The sequence below is a fragment of the Parambassis ranga genome, chromosome 15 (assembly GCF_900634625.1).
Source record: "Parambassis ranga chromosome 15, fParRan2.1, whole genome shotgun sequence".
In the NCBI taxonomy this organism is placed as follows: Eukaryota; Metazoa; Chordata; class Actinopteri; family Ambassidae; genus Parambassis; species Parambassis ranga.
In genome coordinates this window covers 12,844,451-12,864,389 of record NC_041035.1, presented here as the reverse complement: position 1 = coordinate 12,864,389, position 19,939 = coordinate 12,844,451, and the positions used below count along the sequence as shown (strand labels likewise).

At 40.2% G+C, this 19,939-nt stretch overlaps 1 protein-coding gene and 1 long non-coding RNA gene across 3 annotated transcripts; one reads left to right on the top strand and one right to left on the bottom strand.

Moving 5' to 3' along the window:
- Positions 1-67: 67 nt before the first annotated feature.
- On the top strand, positions 68-14,325 carry rassf4a (Ras association domain family member 4a). Of its 2 annotated transcripts, none has more exons than XM_028424175.1 (11): positions 68-154; positions 5,306-5,374; positions 5,520-5,595; positions 10,575-10,684; positions 11,086-11,156; positions 11,765-11,937; positions 12,278-12,379; positions 12,466-12,517; positions 12,589-12,710; positions 13,288-13,385; positions 13,984-14,325. In XM_028424175.1, the coding sequence occupies exons 2-11, from the start codon at positions 5,322-5,324 to the stop codon at positions 14,051-14,053; spliced, it is 927 nt and encodes a 308-aa protein (XP_028279976.1). In that variant the 5' UTR covers positions 68-154; positions 5,306-5,321; the 3' UTR covers positions 14,054-14,325. The 2 variants fall into 2 exon arrangements, with proteins under 2 accessions (XP_028279976.1, XP_028279977.1); XM_028424176.1 differs by having other exon boundaries at positions 5,261-5,374.
- Positions 14,326-16,900: 2,575 nt separating this feature from the next.
- LOC114447263 (uncharacterized) lies at positions 16,901-17,773 on the bottom strand. Its single transcript, XR_003671822.1, has 2 exons — positions 17,544-17,773; positions 16,901-17,440 (listed from the first exon to the last, which is right to left on the bottom strand). It is a non-coding gene; the product is annotated as an uncharacterized LOC114447263 (long non-coding RNA).
- Between the last annotated feature and the right edge of the window lie 2,166 nt (positions 17,774-19,939).

Genomic DNA, 19,939 nt, shown 5'->3' with positions numbered 1-19,939 from the left:
GAGGCATGTCCACACGGCCCTCTATTGGTCAGCCTTTCTGTCCGTTCAATCTAACATCTCTGAATACCGCACAGCAAGAGAGGCATGAAAACTGATAAACGGGATACAGCGCTGGTGGATATACGGAAGAAGGCGAGGGACGTGCTCTGTTATGGTAAGATGCAAAATAATCAAATTTACTGCAGGAGATGTGTAAATGCCCAACATTAAGCGAAAAGGAAGTTTACTGATACAATCAAGCCACGAAAACAACACAATGGCCCCGTGTGTGGGCAAGTAACTTGGATGCAGGTTAAATCTGGAGTTTTTAATAGGCTACAGGAATATTAATGCATCAGTGTCAAACTTGATCAGCTCTTATAAAACTACACATTGATCGCTAAAACAAGCGTTTGCTTGTATCTGCCCAGTCAAGGTTTACTTGGTAACGTAATTGCGTGCGTTATTTGGAGCTCTCCTGCACATTTTACGCATGGGAATGGATCGTCTTCGGGCGCAGCTGGCAGTGTAGGTGCGATAATTGGATACGAATCTCGCGATGATCAAACCAATTAGCAGACCTGCAACGGAGGTTCTTTGTCCGCCGAGGGAGCATATACACAGCGGTACCAGAGGGGAGAGGAGATGCATGAATCCACCCATGTTTTCTTTTCTCTAAGCTTTTGGTCCATCTCCTTGTGTTTGGCTGAATAATTTATAATAATGGTGACAGACTGGAATCCTTTAAATTATGGAAAATTTATACTGCTATTACTGTGTATTAATATGTATGAGAGATAGAGTGACCATCCCATTATGCACAGGGCTAGTTGTCAGCACTGTCTTTGGATGAAAGTGGACAGAGGTCATTAAAGGAAGAGAGGAGAAGCAGGGCAGACAGGTGCCGTTATTAAATAATTAACATGAAATCTTCATATATAGATTATGAAGGTTCATTTGAGGAGCTTGGATAAACTGCAGCTGTATGGCCAGCAGTGTGGCACCTATCTAAAAGTATCTTGTCTCCATTGGTTATCCTTGCTGTTTAGCTGAATTAGCACGTCTCACAGCCCAGAGATCACTTCCCAGTCAGACAGTACTGGGCAGTGTGTTTCCTGGTTTTTGTGGCGGCTATGACTGCTCATGCAAGCATTTTTTCTTCTCTTTTTTTTCTTACCAAAGAGATGTTCTTTCTGCTTTAAGACTCACTTCTGTTGTACCAGATATACTTCTTTCATTTCCCATATACTAAATTAATAGACCTGATGATTCAAGCCATAATTATTATGATTGTTTGGTAGAGGAAACATCACATATGTAAATGTAAAACAAAGTATACAAAGTAACTGAGTGAATACTGGTTGGGTTATCTCTTAAAACCCAGTAGTTTGAAGGGTGATAGATCAGTGACAGAAGACTTTTTTTAGATAATAGAACATTTAAAGCAAGCACTGTTGGGCATTACAACAGCCTTTGTACAGTAATCTGCTACCTCAGCCTCCAGGTCCTATATCATCCAAGGCACTCCACGAGGAGCTCCAGTTTCCAAGAGTTGTACCCCAGAAGTTAATAAATTCAACCTTACTATACTGAAGTACACATGCTAATATAACCCATCTCCTGCATGCCTAAAGTTGTCTATTGCCCTGTGTGCTCTGTCCCTACATCAGTGTGAAAAGAAAAGAAACCGCAGTAAACAAACAAACCAAAGCTGTTTAATGGCCAATCACTGAAAGAGCAATCCACGCTGCTACATGAGGATGCAGAGATAACAAGTATGCAGATTTTGACACCAGGTGGTGCTATTGTATCAGGTACCACACATTCAAAGCAAACATGTGGTGGATTTTTCCATTAAGCAATCATTTTTGTCTTAAGAGTTAATAACGACTTTGTTGGGTTATTGATATTGAAGTTTATGTACACATTAAATTTAATTAATCAGTAGTAAGTATTAATTAGTATAATGTCTGATGCTCTGATGCATTAAGCAGTGTTTAAATATTGTTGATGGTAGATAGATATATAGATGCTTTATTATTTTAATATGGATGAGGAGCAGGTTACTGCTAGGTCATTTTTAAACTGTTGAGTAGTTTGATAGAAACAAAAGAGCACATTTTATAAGCGGACCACAGACCTGGATTTTGACCACATCTGAAATGAAACACATACATCAAATACTAATCCTGTAAATGATTACAAATACTCAGATTAATGTACTACATTACATTCCTCTGTTGCTTTTAGAGGGACTTTGTTGGTCACATTCCATCAGGAAGACAGTGCTTTAGCTGCTGTTGATAGATTGCCTTACTGTGTAACTTATTAATAAATAACATTTAATATTAGGAGCCTTCGATGGTGTTCATTCATATTAAAACTGACCTGAAATGCCCTTAAATTCCCTGGCTGCAGAACCACAGAGCTGTATTGTTAAAGATTTTACTTTCACTTTCCTTTTGACATGTGCTGTCAAGCAGTAAATGGGATCAAATAGCAGCTTTTCAAAGGGAGAACAGCACAGGTTGACACATGCTTGTGTCCAGGTGAAAGTGTGTGTGTGTGTGTGTGTGTGTGTTGGCTCTAATAGTGTGTCTCTTATCACATGTTTCACAAGAAAATTCAGCCGCTTGCTCTCATTGAGCTGCGCCCGGATCACCTGTCAGTGTTGTGCAATACCAACAATTGTCCATAAATGTCCTCTTTCATAGCCTGTAGAGTTAAGAGTCAGGTTCTCTAAAGAAATCCCTGCTGTTGGTTCTTCTGTGGCAAAACAAACATGCAAAATTTGATTTGTGTTTGAGGCGGCTCTCATTCTGTAGTTTATTAACTCATATCCCGAACAATAAAGCAATAATCTTTCACTTCCTTAAGTCATAAATATATCGAAAGTGTTGGCACAGGATTATTCAGATGTCTTTATTTTTTTTTTTAAAAAGTGTCTACAATATCTGAAGAATTCTCCATGTTCATATAAAAATAAATAACCACTTTTTCAGCTGCATGTACAGAACCACACATAAAAAATACATTGATCAGTAACAGTTAACAGTGCTTTAAAACATTAAAGCATGTTTAACATTTCTGATAAGCCTCCAGGGCTTATTTTACATTGCATCACTTATTTACACAAGAAAAGTGAGCTAGGTTTCATAGCTGTTACATTAGAAAGTGAGAAATGTCAGCATGCTCTCATGGCAAGAATCAGTCTGTATGCACTCCTCTCCATGCAGTAGACTTGTATCATCTGGCAGTCTGCATAACTATGTGGTATCTGAGGACAAGGCTTTTCTGTTGTTGCTGCGTTTCCTCTGTTGAGGCTGCTGACCCCTCATCCTCCTCCTCCGCCTCTTCAGGCACACCTTCACATCACGACCCAACTTGTGAGCCCTGAACAAACACACAGAGGGAAAAAAATATATCAGTATTAGACATTAGCCAATCAAAGTGTTTGCAGGAAGAATCACAGTTGATTTGTTGTTGCAGCTGCATGATACTGCTTTCTGCAGGGCACATGAAACTGTGCAACTAGGTGCTTTATTATTACAAGAACTGGCTTGGCAACAAATAAGATACTGTTGTTGATGATTTACAGGAAATATGAAGAAGGGTGTATCTCTTTTATAGCCTATATAGGCGCCTTTGTAATAGGGTCATTGTTGAGTTTCATTTTTCCCCCCTTGGAGGATTTTAGGAGGGTTTATAAAGCTATTAGTCTACAAAACTCTGGCAGAGACATGTTTTCCAGGATACAGCTACTGTGCAGCTCATGATTGTGTTTAACAGCTTAATACGTGTTATAGATCAAGGCTCTGACCTTTTCCAGCAGCGAGTCAGCTGTCTTCCCATCGGTGCCTCTGGATTCAGACACACTGTCATGTTGTTAGTTCTCAGTGTCACTCTGCAAAACACATGTAAAACCAAACATGTAGTCAAACTCTTGCAAGTGTGCTGTTAGGTTAGTGTGTGTGTAGTATCTTCTACTCACATGACTGTGACGTTGTTACAACTGGGGCTCTTTGGGAAAACTGTGAGGTCTTTCAGTTGCCCTCTGACACGATGTTGCGTCTGTGGACATAAACATCTTCCTGGAACAAACGTGCCGTCTGACTCTCTCACTGCGCACACACAGTAACAAGATTACAGGTTAATTCAACACAGTGCAGCAGAAGCACAGATTAAACTCAGTCAACACTCAACTCGTGCTTGGAGCTACAGTATGCACAAACAAGCAAGCAACAGAGTTTCACTTTTTACAGTATTTACAGATCAAACTGCAGATTCTTACCTGTGATCAGTACACAGCCGAAACTCAGCAGGAGAAGCCGACAAACTGACTGAAGATACCGCGTCATACTGGTGGAGGACTGAGCCCTGATACTGAGCCTCCTACCCACATGTTGCCTGTTATATACTGAGCTCCTCCCCCACTCCTAAGGACTGGGCTTTCCAAACCAGGAAATTCCCCAAATGCACCTTCCTAAAAAAACTAGACACAAGAATCAGGGACAAAATTCCTTTTGGGTTTGCCATAGAAACATCATCTTGAAGGACTCTCTGATGAATACACTTCCCCTGTTTTGTGCTGTGCACTGATAAAAACACAAGCACCAATGTTAAGGATATGGGGAATTTTTTTTTGTAAAACTGAAGGTGATGACTGTTCCTCTTATATGACATCTGTTGAGCCGGCCACTGTAGCAGAAGTTAACCTTGGATAAGATTAAGGCAGTTTTCCGGTCTTTGTTGAGCTGCAACATGATATCAGTTTGCTGGCTCTGGGTCAAAAACACCATGTGATTTCTCTTAATTCCCTGTCCTTGCTCCGAACATCAGAACAATTATTTACACTGATTTCCATCATAGATCTGTGTAGTGGAGCTAATATGACTGAAAATGTGTATGTGACAGATAAAGAACTGCACCTGCATTAAACTCCTAAGGTTACAGTTTGTGACCACAATGCCTGATAATAGTGTTTTTTTACTGGCAGGTGAAGGTTTAATGCCATTTTGACAAGTTTCAAGACACAACTGAGTACAAAGCTAAATTCCTTTTTTTGATGTGTATTAGTGTTATAAAAGATGACACCTCCTGCTCTGCAGAGAACCACACAGAGCTGTGTCAAACCTCTTCATGTGCTTCTCTCCATGCAACTGCTTGGAATAAAGTATAACTTTTCAGAATCTTTATTTTTGCCATGACGTCTATACATAAAAAAAACAAACACATTACAATAGTTTGCATCTTTTACATTATTTTTTGTTTTGCATTGCAGAACTACAGAAGAGAATATATCATTATTCACTTTTGTTTGCCACAGCTGGGCTCCAGTCAGTATGGGAGAACGTCGGACCTATGTGAAGCTCAGCAAAGACAAACTTATACCAAAGTAAGTCCTTCTCATTCCATCACTGCACTGTCACCAAGAACAAAAATGAAAGTGGAAATTACATGTGTTAAATGTCCCCATTGTTTCTATTGTCTGAGAGTTGTTTGCACTAATCTGCCTTTTGTGTTTGTGCATTTATTTTCAGGTCTGACATCCTTTCTCTTCTGAGGACCTACAACTGCTACCACGAAGGAAAAAACTTCCAGCTGAGGACTCGTGAGGTAAAAAGTGCAGACAGGGTACCTGGCAGCAAACTGTGCTTGTGGACATGAAAAGGTAAATGGGGGACTTACTGAATATTGGATCCAGTCCCTGCAATTCAGACTCATATTGAGGACAAAAACACATAATCCTTCCAACATGGAGGCAGTACTGAGCACAGACCTGCGATTCCTGGGTCCCTTTCCAAAATGCCAAATGTCTGGCATACCACAAAAAGCCCCCATTACCCTCAGACAGAACATGGAGGAGAGGGAGAGTCTCACATTTTCTGTCATAAAAACATTTCCACAGTATAAGCATTTTGCATCTGTAAAATAGAGTTTGGTTATTTGTGTGATAATCATTCTATGGGTTTTATGGTCGGGAGTTTCCCTTTGCAGGTTTTTGAGGCATTGTGTTTATATAACTGTGTGTACATGGGAAGGGTGGTCAAGATCTGTCCCCCCAAAACCAAACTCACTACAGTCAGGTTCTGGGAAAATCCCTGCAAAGACCAATAGAGACAAACTAATGATGTCAGCTAATATTAACCACATCACTTATTGTGTTTACGTTAACCCAAACATTACTTTACTGAATGCAACATGTGTGATGACATAAAAGAGACTGCAGTGATGCAATAGAGAGTCTACACCATGTTTTGTACAAAAATTCCCACACGTATGTGGGGAAATTTAAGGGATTACTGTCTAATCTGCAGGAGTACTGCCTCACCCATAACACCTATATGCACACACTCAACAAAACAAACTATCAATTCTTAATTATTCCACAACTTAACCTGTTCCATCAAAACTGTAATGTCATAAAAAATAAATTCAGAACTAGTTAGTTCATCACGGTCACAGTAGCAGCAGGAGGACAGAGACAGAAAGGCCACCCTGTGTCCATTGATTTCCTCCTGCTCCACCTGGGGGTTCCCCTGTTGTGTCCATGCCAGATGGGAGACACCAGTGAGTTCTTGGTTAGGCCAAGCGCTTCCTCCAATTCTGGTACTTCTCTAAAGGGATATAGAGAAATATCTGACTTGATCTTGGGGAGTAAACCTGGCCAGAAAACAAAATAACAAACAGAAAAACATGTAGATAAAACACTTCACTTTCCTGTATTGATGATTTCTTGAGGCCTTTTTTGTTGCAAATTTTCTGTAGTATCTTGGATTTAGTCAAATTCAAGTGAGTGTTCAGAAACAGCAGCGTTTAGTCTAAGTTGACTGAAGTGCTGCATTTACAGGCAAATAATGTGTTTTTACTGCAGATGCAGATGCTATAATGCAATCTGATCATCTGAGTGATGTGAAATTGGATGAATGAATAGTTGTAGTAAATAAAACAAGACAAGTTTATACTGGTTCCACTGTTCAGATTGCACTCAACTATGTAAAAGTATGAAAAATATCCAAATGAGTAGTATTACTACTGCTGCACGTTACAAAGGCAAACTAAGAAGTGGTAAGAATTAAATCATTTAACTATGGCCCTTGGAAAAGACACAGTGACACATAAATATACTTTAATATAGTTTAAGATATAAAACTTATAAAATATTCTTGCCACAACAATGCAGCTGAACGTCATCTGTATTGACTCATTAAATATTTCGTGGCTATGAGGGACAAAACATTACTCAGCAGTGACATTTTTGGGTTGGAAGTTGAGCGATGAATCATCAAAAATATGTGGAAACTCCTAATGTGACATTGTAACACATGTGAGTTTAGATGTAAAAGAGCCATAGACCACTATAGACTTATGCTACCATTCCTGAACACCTTTAATTTCATCATATACTACATGTGAAGCAAAGAGCTTCAGCCTGAGAAAAGATGTAAGCAGATTAGCTCATGGTCATGCTCTGCAGGTATAGTCAGGTGATGTGTTAGTCATGTTGGGGGAGGATTTATCGGGTGACTTCAGTGCCATCCAAAGTAAACGAATCCATAAATGTTTCAGTTAAAGCGTGCTCTAACATGTCCAGCACACCTACTAGAAGTTTAACAGCATTAGCTTTGACAGTGTGCTTGATCCTGGAAGCTTTTTTCTCTTCTCACTGCTCAGGCTGGAGAACCTTGAGCCAGCACCGACTCACTCACTGTTATGCTCTAAAGCACTTTGGGGATTCTGGGACACTCTGGGAAGTTTGGTTTCCTGGTTATTTTCATTATTTTTCCATAGCCTTGTGACTGCTTTTTAGATTATAGTCTAAGTACTAATAATATGTTGTGTTCAAAAGAGTGGCTCAAAACATCACTGAAGTGAAGCCTGACTCAATCTTTGTGCCTGTAGCTCCGCCTAGTGGCTGTATTAGGAATCTTCACTTCACTACAAGCAGGTCAAAGGCTGCCGCTGCAGCAACTGTTCTCACCACTAGATGGCAGTAGTGAAGTTGACTTGTAGCAGTGTTGAATTGTCCAGATTTAAGTAGAGGCAAGCATAAGCATTAAAATATTTAAATCACAAGCTTACATTGGTTTGTTACCATCTATGCTGTGATCGTTTCACTGTGGCAGGCTAAAATGGGTTATTTACTAAGTGAGTGTTTAAACTATTTTAAGTGATGCAGAATGCTGCATTTCGCATATAGTTAACCTACTTATTTTTAATATTAACTTTGGTAAAGAAGAACATTACAGTACACATCTCTAAAATCAGACAGTGGTACAAGTATTTTAAAACTTTACTTTCCACTACTACTACTAATACTACACTAATATTTTAGCCTGAAAGTATTAGTATTATATTTAAACAGTAGTCTAAGAAATTGACATAGCTGAATAAACCACAAAATGTTGATGAGATGAGATGAGATGTAAGTAACTGAGTAACTATAATGCAACAAAGACCAACAGAACTATTTATTTATTTACTCAACAGTTCACCTCACTGTTGCCAATCTGGCCATGTGAACTATTGCTGTAACATTTTATCATAATAATAAGCTAATTGATTTAAGTTATTAACATCTAATAATTTAATCATCTAGCCACAAAAACATTAGAAAATGTCACTATTGGCATTCAGATGACACTTTCACTTTTGTTTTGTCTGACCAACAGTCCATAACCAAAACTATGAGGTGTTTATGCATTTTTGTTTCTGTTGATAACTGGCTGACTGAATTTTACTGGTCCTCTGTCTGTAAAATAACTTTATAAACAGCGAAAAAAACATATATGCAATACATAATATTTTTCAAATGCTTTAATTATTTTATTAGAAACATCTTTACAAAATATTAAAATATGTAAACACGTAGACCTGAGTCCATAGTGCATAGAAATAAATAGAGAGTAAAGTTAATCCACATGAAAAGTTTGTCTTCGTCCAGCCACAGTACATTTCCTCCTGAGGTTCCTCCAGCATTGTTTGGTTACTACACCAAAGTACCCACAGGGCTTCCCACAACATCAACAACAAAGACTCCCTTCAAGTCCTTATCTGTCCAAAGAGCCAGTCCACGGGGTCTTTGCCACGACAATCTCTGCTCATTTTGAGAGAAAAATCTTCTGTGTTGTGTAGATTCAAACTGCAGGGTCTGGAAGTCCTTAGTGAGTGGGGAGACCCACGAGGAGCTGAGGCTGAGGCAGAGAGCTTCATCTGAGCCTTTGAGAACTGCCGCAGCCTGGGAGACCTCTGGAGTCTGACCGGGCCGTAGCTCGGGGCTTCAACAGGGCGAGCAAGAGCCTGGATACTGGTCATATAGTCCTCAAGAGACGGAGAGCTCTGGGTAGTCTGGGCAGTTGAGGGGTGGACAGGCAGGTCCTCGAGCGTCTCGGTAATGGTGGGTAATAAAGGCAGAGAAAGCAACAGCCGCCTATGTTTCATGCTGCAGAGAGAGAAGAAAAACAGTTTTGACCACATGTCTACTTAGTTACAGTTTCCCTTAAATTAGAGGACAAGTCTATTTAGTGTTAATCATTAAAGCTGGTAATAAAGAACAAAAAAGAAGAATCATTCTCACCTTTGGTGGTTGAGCTGTAAGTTAGGCACGCAGAACTGAGTGATGCCTGGTTGTCTGTGCAGCTGAGTCTGAGTGGAGTGGAGCACGTATCCAGGCTTTATAGAGACACACAGCAACGCGATTAACCACTGCTTCCAAAAATAGCACTGCTGACTGTACTCACATTGGTGTGAGCGGTGTGAGCGGTGTGTGGGTGTGTGTGTGTGTTCATGCCTGTTCAGGAAACTCAGGAGTGGTGGGTTAGCGAGGTTCACTGGTACAGCTGTGTTCAATGTTTATGTTCCAGAAACAATGAAGCCCTTGTGAGCACCTCAAAAAATTACATTTTTTCTTCTTTGACAGTTTATGTAATATAAATGTTTTAAATATAAATCACACATTTCTCACTGTTATGGTTTGTATATGTGCTATAATATGCTATTAGTTCTATTATCTGTCAGTTTATCAGCTGACCAGTCTACTGATCATCTGAAGCTTTTTTTCTGTCACGTTGCTGTTCAATAGATGTTTCCATCAGCAGGATCAATGCTCATATATCTGCATTATGTTATTGAATTACTTATGGTGATGATATAACAACCCATGATTCCATATAAGGGAAACTGACAGTCTTCTGTATTAGCAATTACACGCACACTCACAGTTGTGGTGTATGAATTGATTTATTACAGGTTCATCCCTACTCAAAGCATGTTCATCAAGGCGGCCATTTTCTTCTAAATTTAGAGTTTCATTTTGGAAAAATGTAACGCCTCCCCCTGCACGTACGTGACCCACAGCAGTCCTTTCTGCTGCTTTCTCAGACGTGACTTCACCCTTGGAAAAAAGGGAGGGTCAGACCGGAGTGAACTGAATTTCTGCAAGATGAGAGGCTTCGCCCTGCAGTGGCGAGCGACTGTTTCTGCACGTACACCTGATATTGAGCCACAGTGGCGGCCGGCCATGCAGGATATCCCCTGTTACCAAGACTGCTGATAATTATTGTTACATGTGTGTCTCTGTGTGTGTGTGTGTGTAGGAGGAGGATGGGGAGTTCATTCTTGAGGGGCTGCTGAACATCTACTGGGGTCTACGCCGACCAATAAGACTGCAGATGTATGATGACAATGAAAGGTTTCACCTCAACAGGTATGATGACCTGATCAGGACACACAGGCATTAAATGGCTGAACCAGCTTTGTCTTTCAATGACAAAAGTCAGACTGACTTAAATAAGCAAAACATTCATTAGTTCCAACTTCTCAAATGTAAATTGAATTTTATGTTCAATGTGTCGAATATTGAATATATATTTGGATTTTGGACTACTGGCAACATAAAACTGCAATTATTCCGCATACACTATTGATCTCCTTATTAAGGCCTAAAGTGTATAGGCAAATGTTAACTGAAGGTTTATCCTCTAAATGCTACCTGACGCATATCACACTAGGCGGCAGCTGTAAGCTCAGAAAACGCCTGCATGTGGACTTTGCAAAACGTAATTGTGTAATAACCTCATTTCTCTTATTACTTTATTGATGTGACAGATCCTCTGTGGCAAAGCAGCTATCAGCTGAGTCCAACAATAATTCACTGAGCAGAGAAACCGGACCAGCTGGTGAGCATAAACATGTGCAGCCATTCTCACGCACACACCTGCAGGATTAATGCAGATTATGCACACATGATACAGATTAAGCTCCACAATCTCTTCACTGAGCACTTACAGTGGAAAAGGTGTGCTCACGTGTTGGGCACATATTATCTCAAGATGCCAACCCGATCAGATCACCTATAAATAACCAGCATTAGACTGCTCAATGATGGCTTTGACTGTGGCCTTTATAAGCAGTTTAGTCAGGAGCTGATATCTCACGGGGCCCAAGCATCAGAGGAACCAACTGAGTGAGCCTATTAACCCCATAATTTGTATGAATTTTAGTTTTTGTTAATGAGGTCTTAAAGGATTTAATCTTTGAATAGAAACACTTCATCCTGTGAATTATGTGTTTGTTTAATTTACATTTATCAACTCTTAAAAACAAAACATTTGATAAAATATGTTAATTACAGCCAAGTTACCAAAATAAGGCAAAATAACTGACAGGTTTAACATCAGTGTCTGGGTTTAAAAACAAAAGTGGCACACAAAGGATCAGAAAGATGTAAAAGACTTTCCTCTTTCACAATACACGATAACAGGTCTGTTTTTATTGCATCCCTAAGGTGTTGACTGTATGGTCGGTCAGGGGGACGAGGACTCCCCTCAGCTGCTGAGGACAAGGAGTGATGCCTCCTTTATGAGAGTTCAGAGGAGGTCACGCACACACACTGCCAAAGACCTGCAGCGCTTGCGCACACACAGGTTCTCCATCAACGGTCACTTCTACAACCACAAGGTACAATAAACAGAACACAGTGACTTTAATGTTGACATATCTCCAGGTGCAGAGGGGCCGTGGTTTCCTTTGTGGGTGTGCCTGTACTCATGCCGAGTTTCACAATAGCCTTCTGCGGGCTGGTGTGTGTGTGTGTGTGTGTGTGTGTGTGGTCACTGAATAGATTCCAGCTGTAGATGAAGGGATTTCCTCTCTATTATAGATTTCCTGCCTAAAATGTCCAAGGTGTCCAAGTCCTTACTCAAGTTTAAAAATGTTGATGAAGCAGAGTCTCGGTTCTATTACTCCATGTCCTGTCACAAGACATTCTCAGTTTGCATGTTTGTCTTCTTTCCTACAGACTTCTGTATTTACTCCAGCCTATGGTTCTGTCACAAATGTCCGAGTAAACAGCTCCATGACAACGGGGCAGGTCCTAAACCTGCTGCTTCACAAGTTTCGGGTGAGCAGCAAAGATGTTGGTTTACCTCAAGTGCTGTTAAATCAAAATAAATAATAATAATCATTTGTATTTTGTGTCCTTTTAAGGTGGAGAATAAGACGGAAGAGTTTGTCCTTTATATGGTGCATGAGTCAGGCGGTAAGTCATATTGTATTTTTCTCGCTAAATTCTTTTGTATTGTGTGGTTGTAAATAGTGTTTCTCTTGCAGAGAGGATCTGTCTGAGGGAGGGTGAATACCCTCTGGTGACTCGTGTGCTTTATGGACCCTGTGAGAAAATCTCCAAGATCTTCATCACGGAGGCTGACCTGGGAGAGGAAGTCACGTATGATGTGAGTGTGGACCTCATGCCAGCAATTTCTCTCTCTTGTTATTTTTTGTGTCACAGACACGCAGTGACACAATGGGCCCCCTGTTAGGATAAATTTAGCAAACTGAGGACAGATATCCTGCTTTGGTACTGACAATAGAGCAAGATGATGGACTGTACATTGTGGTTGTGCTGAGTAATGTGGATAAAAAAGGATTGTTCCTTTTTTTGCTGGAAGGAATCGTTATGTGATTTGTTTATTTTGAAACATCCCTGTTGTTTCTGCCTCAACAAAATTGCAATGAACAGAAACAGATGCTTGTGTTGGTCATTTACTTATAAAAGCAGTTTCTCATTTATAAGTAAAAAGTTTTGTTTTTATGGCCATGGGCAGGGTCATAATGACTATTTTCCTCATTTGTACGTCTTTTCTGTGTATATGAATCTGGACAGACGTAAATGTAAATTGCTACTGCAGGGGCCGTATAACCACAAGGCAGCTATTGTGTTTTTATGGTAAACTGTTGTGGTGATAGTCAGAGGCAGAGCTGTAAGCAATATGACTGTTTTTCTCATGTATGTGTTTTTTTGCTCTCTAGGTTGCACAGTACATAAAGTTTGAGATCCCTGTTTTAGACAGCTTTGTAGAGAAACTGAAAGAGGAAGAGGAACGTGAGATAAAAAAACTCACCAAAAAGTAAGTCATCCCAGCACACAGTCACCCAGCAGGCTCTGATCTATTTCAGTAAGTGAAGCCAATGTGTGTGTCCTTCAAGTATTACAGAATCACAACAGCGTTACCCTTCAGCGAGGACACTGTTTGTAGGGAGCTTTTATTACTGTGAGCACACTTGTGTAACCATTTGACTCATATGACTGATTTCTGCCCTGTAACCTTGTAACACCGTGTGTACTTTACCCATGTTGTTGGGACATAAATCAGTTTGCACAGTCACATTGTAGGGAAAAAACAAGCCCCTGTCCATAGTGTAAATCATTTAATGTAATTTGACATGACAGGGTTCCAAGAAATCATATATATAAGTCCATTTAACATCCCCTGAAGTGATGGAACCACAAGTATATGAGTGTCTATTTCTGTCGCTGTCTCACAAACATTATGTGTAGAAACCTATTTGATGGTGGGCACCACAGACATGCGTAGGAACATGTCTGGTTTAAATTGTCTTGGTTTGACCTTGTGATGCCTTGAAATGTGTTTTATTTGTATTTGTGTTTTATTTGTATTATGTGTCACAGGATCATTAATCAAGTTTGTTTTCTCACCCCTGCAGATACAGCGCTCTGAGGTCTATGATTCTCCATCAGCTCGAAGGCCAAACCCACACAAGTGATAGAGTATGAGTGTGTCTGTATGCATGTGTGTGTGTGTGTGTTTGTGTGACGCAACACGGATGATTGTTGATTTACTATAGAAAACAAATACTGTAGTGAATGTAAAGTTGTTCCTACTTTTAGAACTACCTTGTATGATCTCTGTTTTAATATCTGCTGTTAATATATTTAATTTTTGTATCATGGCACATATGAATATTTATGCAATGTTTTTGGTCATTTTCTCTGACTTCTGTGGCATTTTTTATGGAATAAAGTGCTTCAGTGTTGCCCTTGTAAAAGGTGCCTGATCTCTGCTTGACAGCAAACATAATACCCACCTCAGACTTCCCAAAAAGAAAACAGCCATCTTTATTATTTCCTGTACTTCCACAAACTGTGCACAGATAAGCATTGTTCTTCTGAGCAACCCTCCTTGCCAACTAGTTCTCATGAGTTTATGTGTGTGTGTGTGAACCTATCAACATTACACAATAGGGGTATCCTGAGAAAGGAGACCTGTTCCTTTTTCCCACAGTTTCACAAAGACTATGATTGTAATATTTGGTGGACCAACCCTGATCTTTAACACTGACCTACAAGCAGCTGACCATTTTATTGTTTTTTATTAATCGAATAATAATAATGATAAGAACAACTCCTATCCCCACCCCCTAAACACACACACACACGGATATTACACAGACTAATTATTTCTCATTGGTTACTGCCTTTGTGGATGCTGTTTACTATTACATCACAACACAAACATGTATTCAGCGGCCAGTAAGACAAAGCACACATCACCTGAAAGAAAATGACGGTGAAATACCTTTTGCCAAATACCATTTCAATGATGGTGAAATATACTGTATAAAAAACAGTATAGATGCTAGGGAGAGAAAAATAGGCTATAAATGTATCCAAACCATATTAGACATTACTATATTATTAATTGTCCTGAACTGAAATAAACATCTTAGAAAGCATCTCTGAGTGGGTAGATAGAGCAACTGCAAACTGCTCAGCAGTACTTTGAACCTCAAATTTGAGTTATAAGTTTTTTTTTAAGTTTTATTTATTTAAACAATTTCCCCCCAGGATCAATAAAGGATTTCTGATTCTGATTGCACCACTGCCCAGCACAGAATAAACCACTACAGGGCTAAGCACCAGTTTTGGGCCGGATTACAAATGGGGCTTCTGTAGACTATGCTCAACTACCTGAACTACTTTCAAAATTCTCCAACCATATAACCTTTGTATTTTGTCTAATATAACAGGGAAAGTACAACCTGCTTTAGTGCAAAGAGGTGGTGTTGCAAGAATATTGCCAGTGCAGTTTAATACAGAGTATCACCCCCTCAAAGTGAGACATCTACAACAGGCAGACAAAGTTGCTGTGTGTGTATACAACACCAAACTGAGAGACAGATTATAACTGTGAGTGAAAAGAGCAGGAACACAGTTGTTGGAGTGGTCCACATTGGCAGTGGGTTCTGCAGTCATCTCCTGAGGCTGCAACTGTACTGATGAACCACAACATGTCTATCACACATACACAGCAAGCTCTCCTGCTCATGAACATTTATTCTAAATAGTTTTATTAGAATGCCCTATACAAACATAACAGTAAGACTGATCACAACCGTGGTAAATACAATGGTAAATATGAGTGGCTGCAATTCCAAAGACTAAACATTAGGTGGTGGTATTTGCAACAAAAAAACACTAAATGCAGTGCCTGTATTTTAAAGTAAATATCCTGAAGAAAATGCAAGATTGATTGCTGCAGCTGAACCATTGCTTTGAACGCTGCCTTGAATGATTGCTCTGAATTGCTGGAGAATCTGCAATCTGAATTTAATTTAATTTCCTTAACCCCTCATTATACAGCTTTGACTCATTAGAATAAGCAGGATACTAGTGCTGGTCACCTTCGGCCAACATACCTGCACAAAGCCTGGTAAATAATTAGAATGACTGTAATGTGTGTGTGTGTCCTGATCTAACTACAGCAGCTTACTACTGTATGCTGTGCTTTAACATACCATTCACATTTACTTTTACATAAAATAAGACACCTTTCCAAAGCCACCAAAACACTGGCTTCATGAGGACATCCATCCTGCCCACACAGTACCACCATGGCTGTTCTGGCTCTCTGCTCAGTTCACCCGCCATCAACTTATTTCTCACAGATGATTTTACATACAGACTCCTCTCTTGTATGTTGGCAGTGTTGAAAGTGTGTTTAACATTCTCTAGTAGTTTACCATTAGCAGGACTGCAGTGCAGCCTTTGGGTTGTTCGTTCAAATCACCACAAGGAGGCAGTGCTGCCTCGTGTCCTAACCCATAAATCAGCAAGGTATTAGTATAAACTTTATACTAATAACTTGCTGCATACTCCCCCAGTCTCAGCGGGCCAGTCGGTCCGGGAACCTGTGTGGTATATCTGCTATATACATCCATTATAATCTATAGAGGTATAATGTATGTATATAAGGTGCTGCAACTGCATCATTTCAAGATGATATTATAATTTAAATAATAATAAAATAATTTAGAGAAAAAATTTTCATTTTTGTTGTGTGCCAACTTAATGTACAAAGAGCCAGAGGCATACAAACAAATTTCCCAGGAGTTCCCTTTATTATGACACCAGAATTATTGATAAATACACCTTGTGGTTGCTGAGAGATACTCTATTCATTTTGGGCATGCCATTTTCAAGCTGACGCCTTAAAAATAGGCTTGGGGTAGAAGGGGTTGAAGCATCTACCCACTTCAGTCCAGGACTCATGCAGTTCTCTGCTTTGTCAGTTTGAAGATGTGACTGAGCAAAACACAATTAATAACCACAGGAGAGAGAGCGTTCATGTCTGCAAAGTTTAGTAGAACACATGAAGTCTTACAGAGAAACTTTATATGCACAATCTGTTCATCCAGTGGCAGCAGTCTTTTCCATGTGGTTCTAAATCTGTCTGTGCTATAACAAAAGGTTTCCCCAAACATCACAGACCAGTATTGATCATCAACATAAACACACGTCCTCGTGTAGAGTTCAAAGGTCAATGATTATAAACTTCTGATCAGTCATGTTCAACTCATGTTTCAAAAACAAAGACTAAACAAGGAACTATTAACCATTAAGTTATACATTTACAAAATGATTAAAATAAGACTAACCAGTGTGAAAGTGTAAGCATAACTAATAAATGAAATTATATGTACAGTAGGAACATGGAATATATATAGGAATATGAAATAAAGATAACAGCCAGATGGTCAGCCAGCACTCAGTGTTGGACTCCAGGTTAGATCCCTGGTCCTCAGCCACAGCACGCAATCTTCATGAGAATGGAGGTTGTTAGGCCTGACCCTCTGAGCAGCCATCCTGGAGGTCATCACAGACCTGAGGACAGAAAACAAACAGCAAAGATCCCAGAATAATCACAAACAGCCACAATGACTCCACCTTTAAGGACCTGCATCAAAAAAAGCAGTTAGCAACACACCTGGAGAACTAAAAATGTGAGAGTCAACAGCTTTAGTACCGAGTTAGTACAGGAGGCAATATCTGCTTCCTCACAGGCAACAACTGTTGTGGGGGGTGCCATCACTTTGTCCAGAATTTCTGGACTAGCCTCCTTTCTGTCCTAGAGACTCTAATGGATGATACACAGCTGTTAACACTTTGGTCAACAGGTCAGGTCCCTTTGAATCAGCCTGAAAACCAGCTGCTGGCAGTTCATAAGCACTTCAGGCTGTTTTAGTTTAGGATTAATCTTTTTTATTATGATTAGAAGACATTGAGGTCAAAGGTCAACATCCACTCAATTCATTCCAGTACTCGAGTACCGTTTCACCAGCTTGGTTTTCAGTGTTACACTGACATTTCTTCACTCTGAAGGTGATACACACATTCAAATCTTGGTTTCAAACCTTTCACACAGGTAATTAGCTCAACATGCTAATCACCACCTAGTCCAACACACAAGGAGGCAGCGCTGATAAAATGAAGAGATAAAGATCGAATATTAGGAAAACAGTCAACACAGAGCACACTTAATGAAGCATTCAACAGGACTCCAACTGCCCACAGGGACAGAGCAGGCAGAAGAAAAGAAAGACAGTTTAGTAGAACTAATACAACTTTACAAAGGCATTAACAAACACAGACATAAGAACGAGCCATCAGCCACAGCATGACAAGGGAAGCTCCGCTGGAAATGACTTTAAGAATCCCGGGCTTCTTGTGGACTGGTCCCCTGCACACCACGCATTGAGCCTGTGATGTCAAGTCTGTGAGGGAGAAGAGTGAAAGAAGATAAAAATGGACCCCGATGACCACAGACCGGAACATCCATCCTGAACTTGAATAAATCAGAATCCGCACAGAGCAGGCCTTCCAGATCTAGCACTGTGGCTTGTTGGTCTTCTGGAAACGCACCACAGCGCAAGTATTATAGAAAGATCATTTTCTCTTTAAAAACTGACTCAGTCCTCTGGTTACAACATCAGCTGGATTATTTTTGGAGCGAATGTGTCGCCACTAAGAAGGGGCTTGATGCATTTCTGACAAGGGAGATCCTGCTGGTAACAAATGTTTGAAGACGCTCGTCCTTGTTAATATATTTCAGCACAGATGTCCTGTGTGTCCAAAACATGAAACCGTCACACAAGCTGTAGCTCTTCCTTCAGCTTTACATCCACTGGGAGTTAGGACAACATTCCACATCCAGTTAGAGACTGAAGTTTCAGCTCCAGCTTGAACTTGAATAAATCAGATTCCAACATCGGAGCAGGCCTAAACCATGCTTGAGAGGAAGACCGTTTTCATCAGATCCAGCACAGCACAACTTCCTTATCACATATTCATAAAGGGCTCATGGAGCTATGAACATCTGAATGGCCTCCTCTGAGGCTACACAGCCACATAAAACTTTTAATAGCAGAAAATTACAATGCATTGTGATCTGCATTACTTCTTCAAGCCAGCTTAATCAGCACACATTAATAACAGGGACATGATACAGCTCCAAATATGTGCCAATATGTTGGCCACCAGAGAATGGAAACATGTCCTCCTCCGCCTTCACCTGGTGGAAACAGCCTGTATTGTATCCACAAAGGCCACAGGCTGCTCTCTGAACTGAATGAGGACTCCAAGCAGAGGACTGGTGAGGTTTGGATCAACAATGCACCTTGAATTGTAGCGAGACAAACAGTACTTGCAGTGAGCCCTTCCTGGGATGGTAGACGCCATGGTGTGGCATGTACCAGAGCTTTCCATTTGCACACTGCAGTAGTTCCTCAGAAATAAGTTACAGTGGTTGTTCCACATGCAAAAAGAGCGCAATTGTGAGAGTAGATATCATTTCCACCTGACCACTTTACACTGCGTGGAATATGTTAAAGGCCATCCTGCCTTATTGTTTTCAAAAGAAAACACCTTTTCAGTATCATCCAACCCCAGCATGAGGCTGAGCAGAACGAAGACGAACTACCAAGAAGAGCGTCCATATCACTTCATCTTCGTTGTCTGACACAGAAATGAAAGGTCTGCACCTCTCTGGTCCCTCTGTCCACATATGAGGGACAGTGGATGTTTTATCGCACTGGAAATGCTGCCATCATGAACACCCTCATTTTCAGACACACCCTTTCATTGTCAATAACCACCTCTTAGTATTTTCATTCAGTTTACCATTAATCATTTTTGCTTTGAACCATATTTCACCAACACCATGATTTTCAGACACTTTCATTTCATTCAGACACTTATCTGCATTTCCAGCAAATTCTTCATTTGAACAATATTTCATGATATTACCTTGGCAAAAAAAAACCAACAGTCATGCAAACACCTGATTTCATTACACTCAGTGAACCCATTACAACCCGTTTGTAC

Bases quoted from the DNA above. Each gene is read 5' to 3' on its own strand.
- rassf4a (XM_028424175.1), top strand. From the start codon at position 5,322: ATGGGAGAACGTCGGACCTATGTGAAGCTCAGCAAAGACAAACTTATA. The intron at 5,596-10,574 runs GTAAAAAGTGCA...GTGTGTGTGTAG, and splicing joins TCCAGCTGAGGACTCGTGAG to GAGGAGGATGGGGAGTTCAT. The intron at 12,711-13,287 runs GTGAGTGTGGAC...TTTGCTCTCTAG, and splicing joins GAGAGGAAGTCACGTATGAT to GTTGCACAGTACATAAAGTT.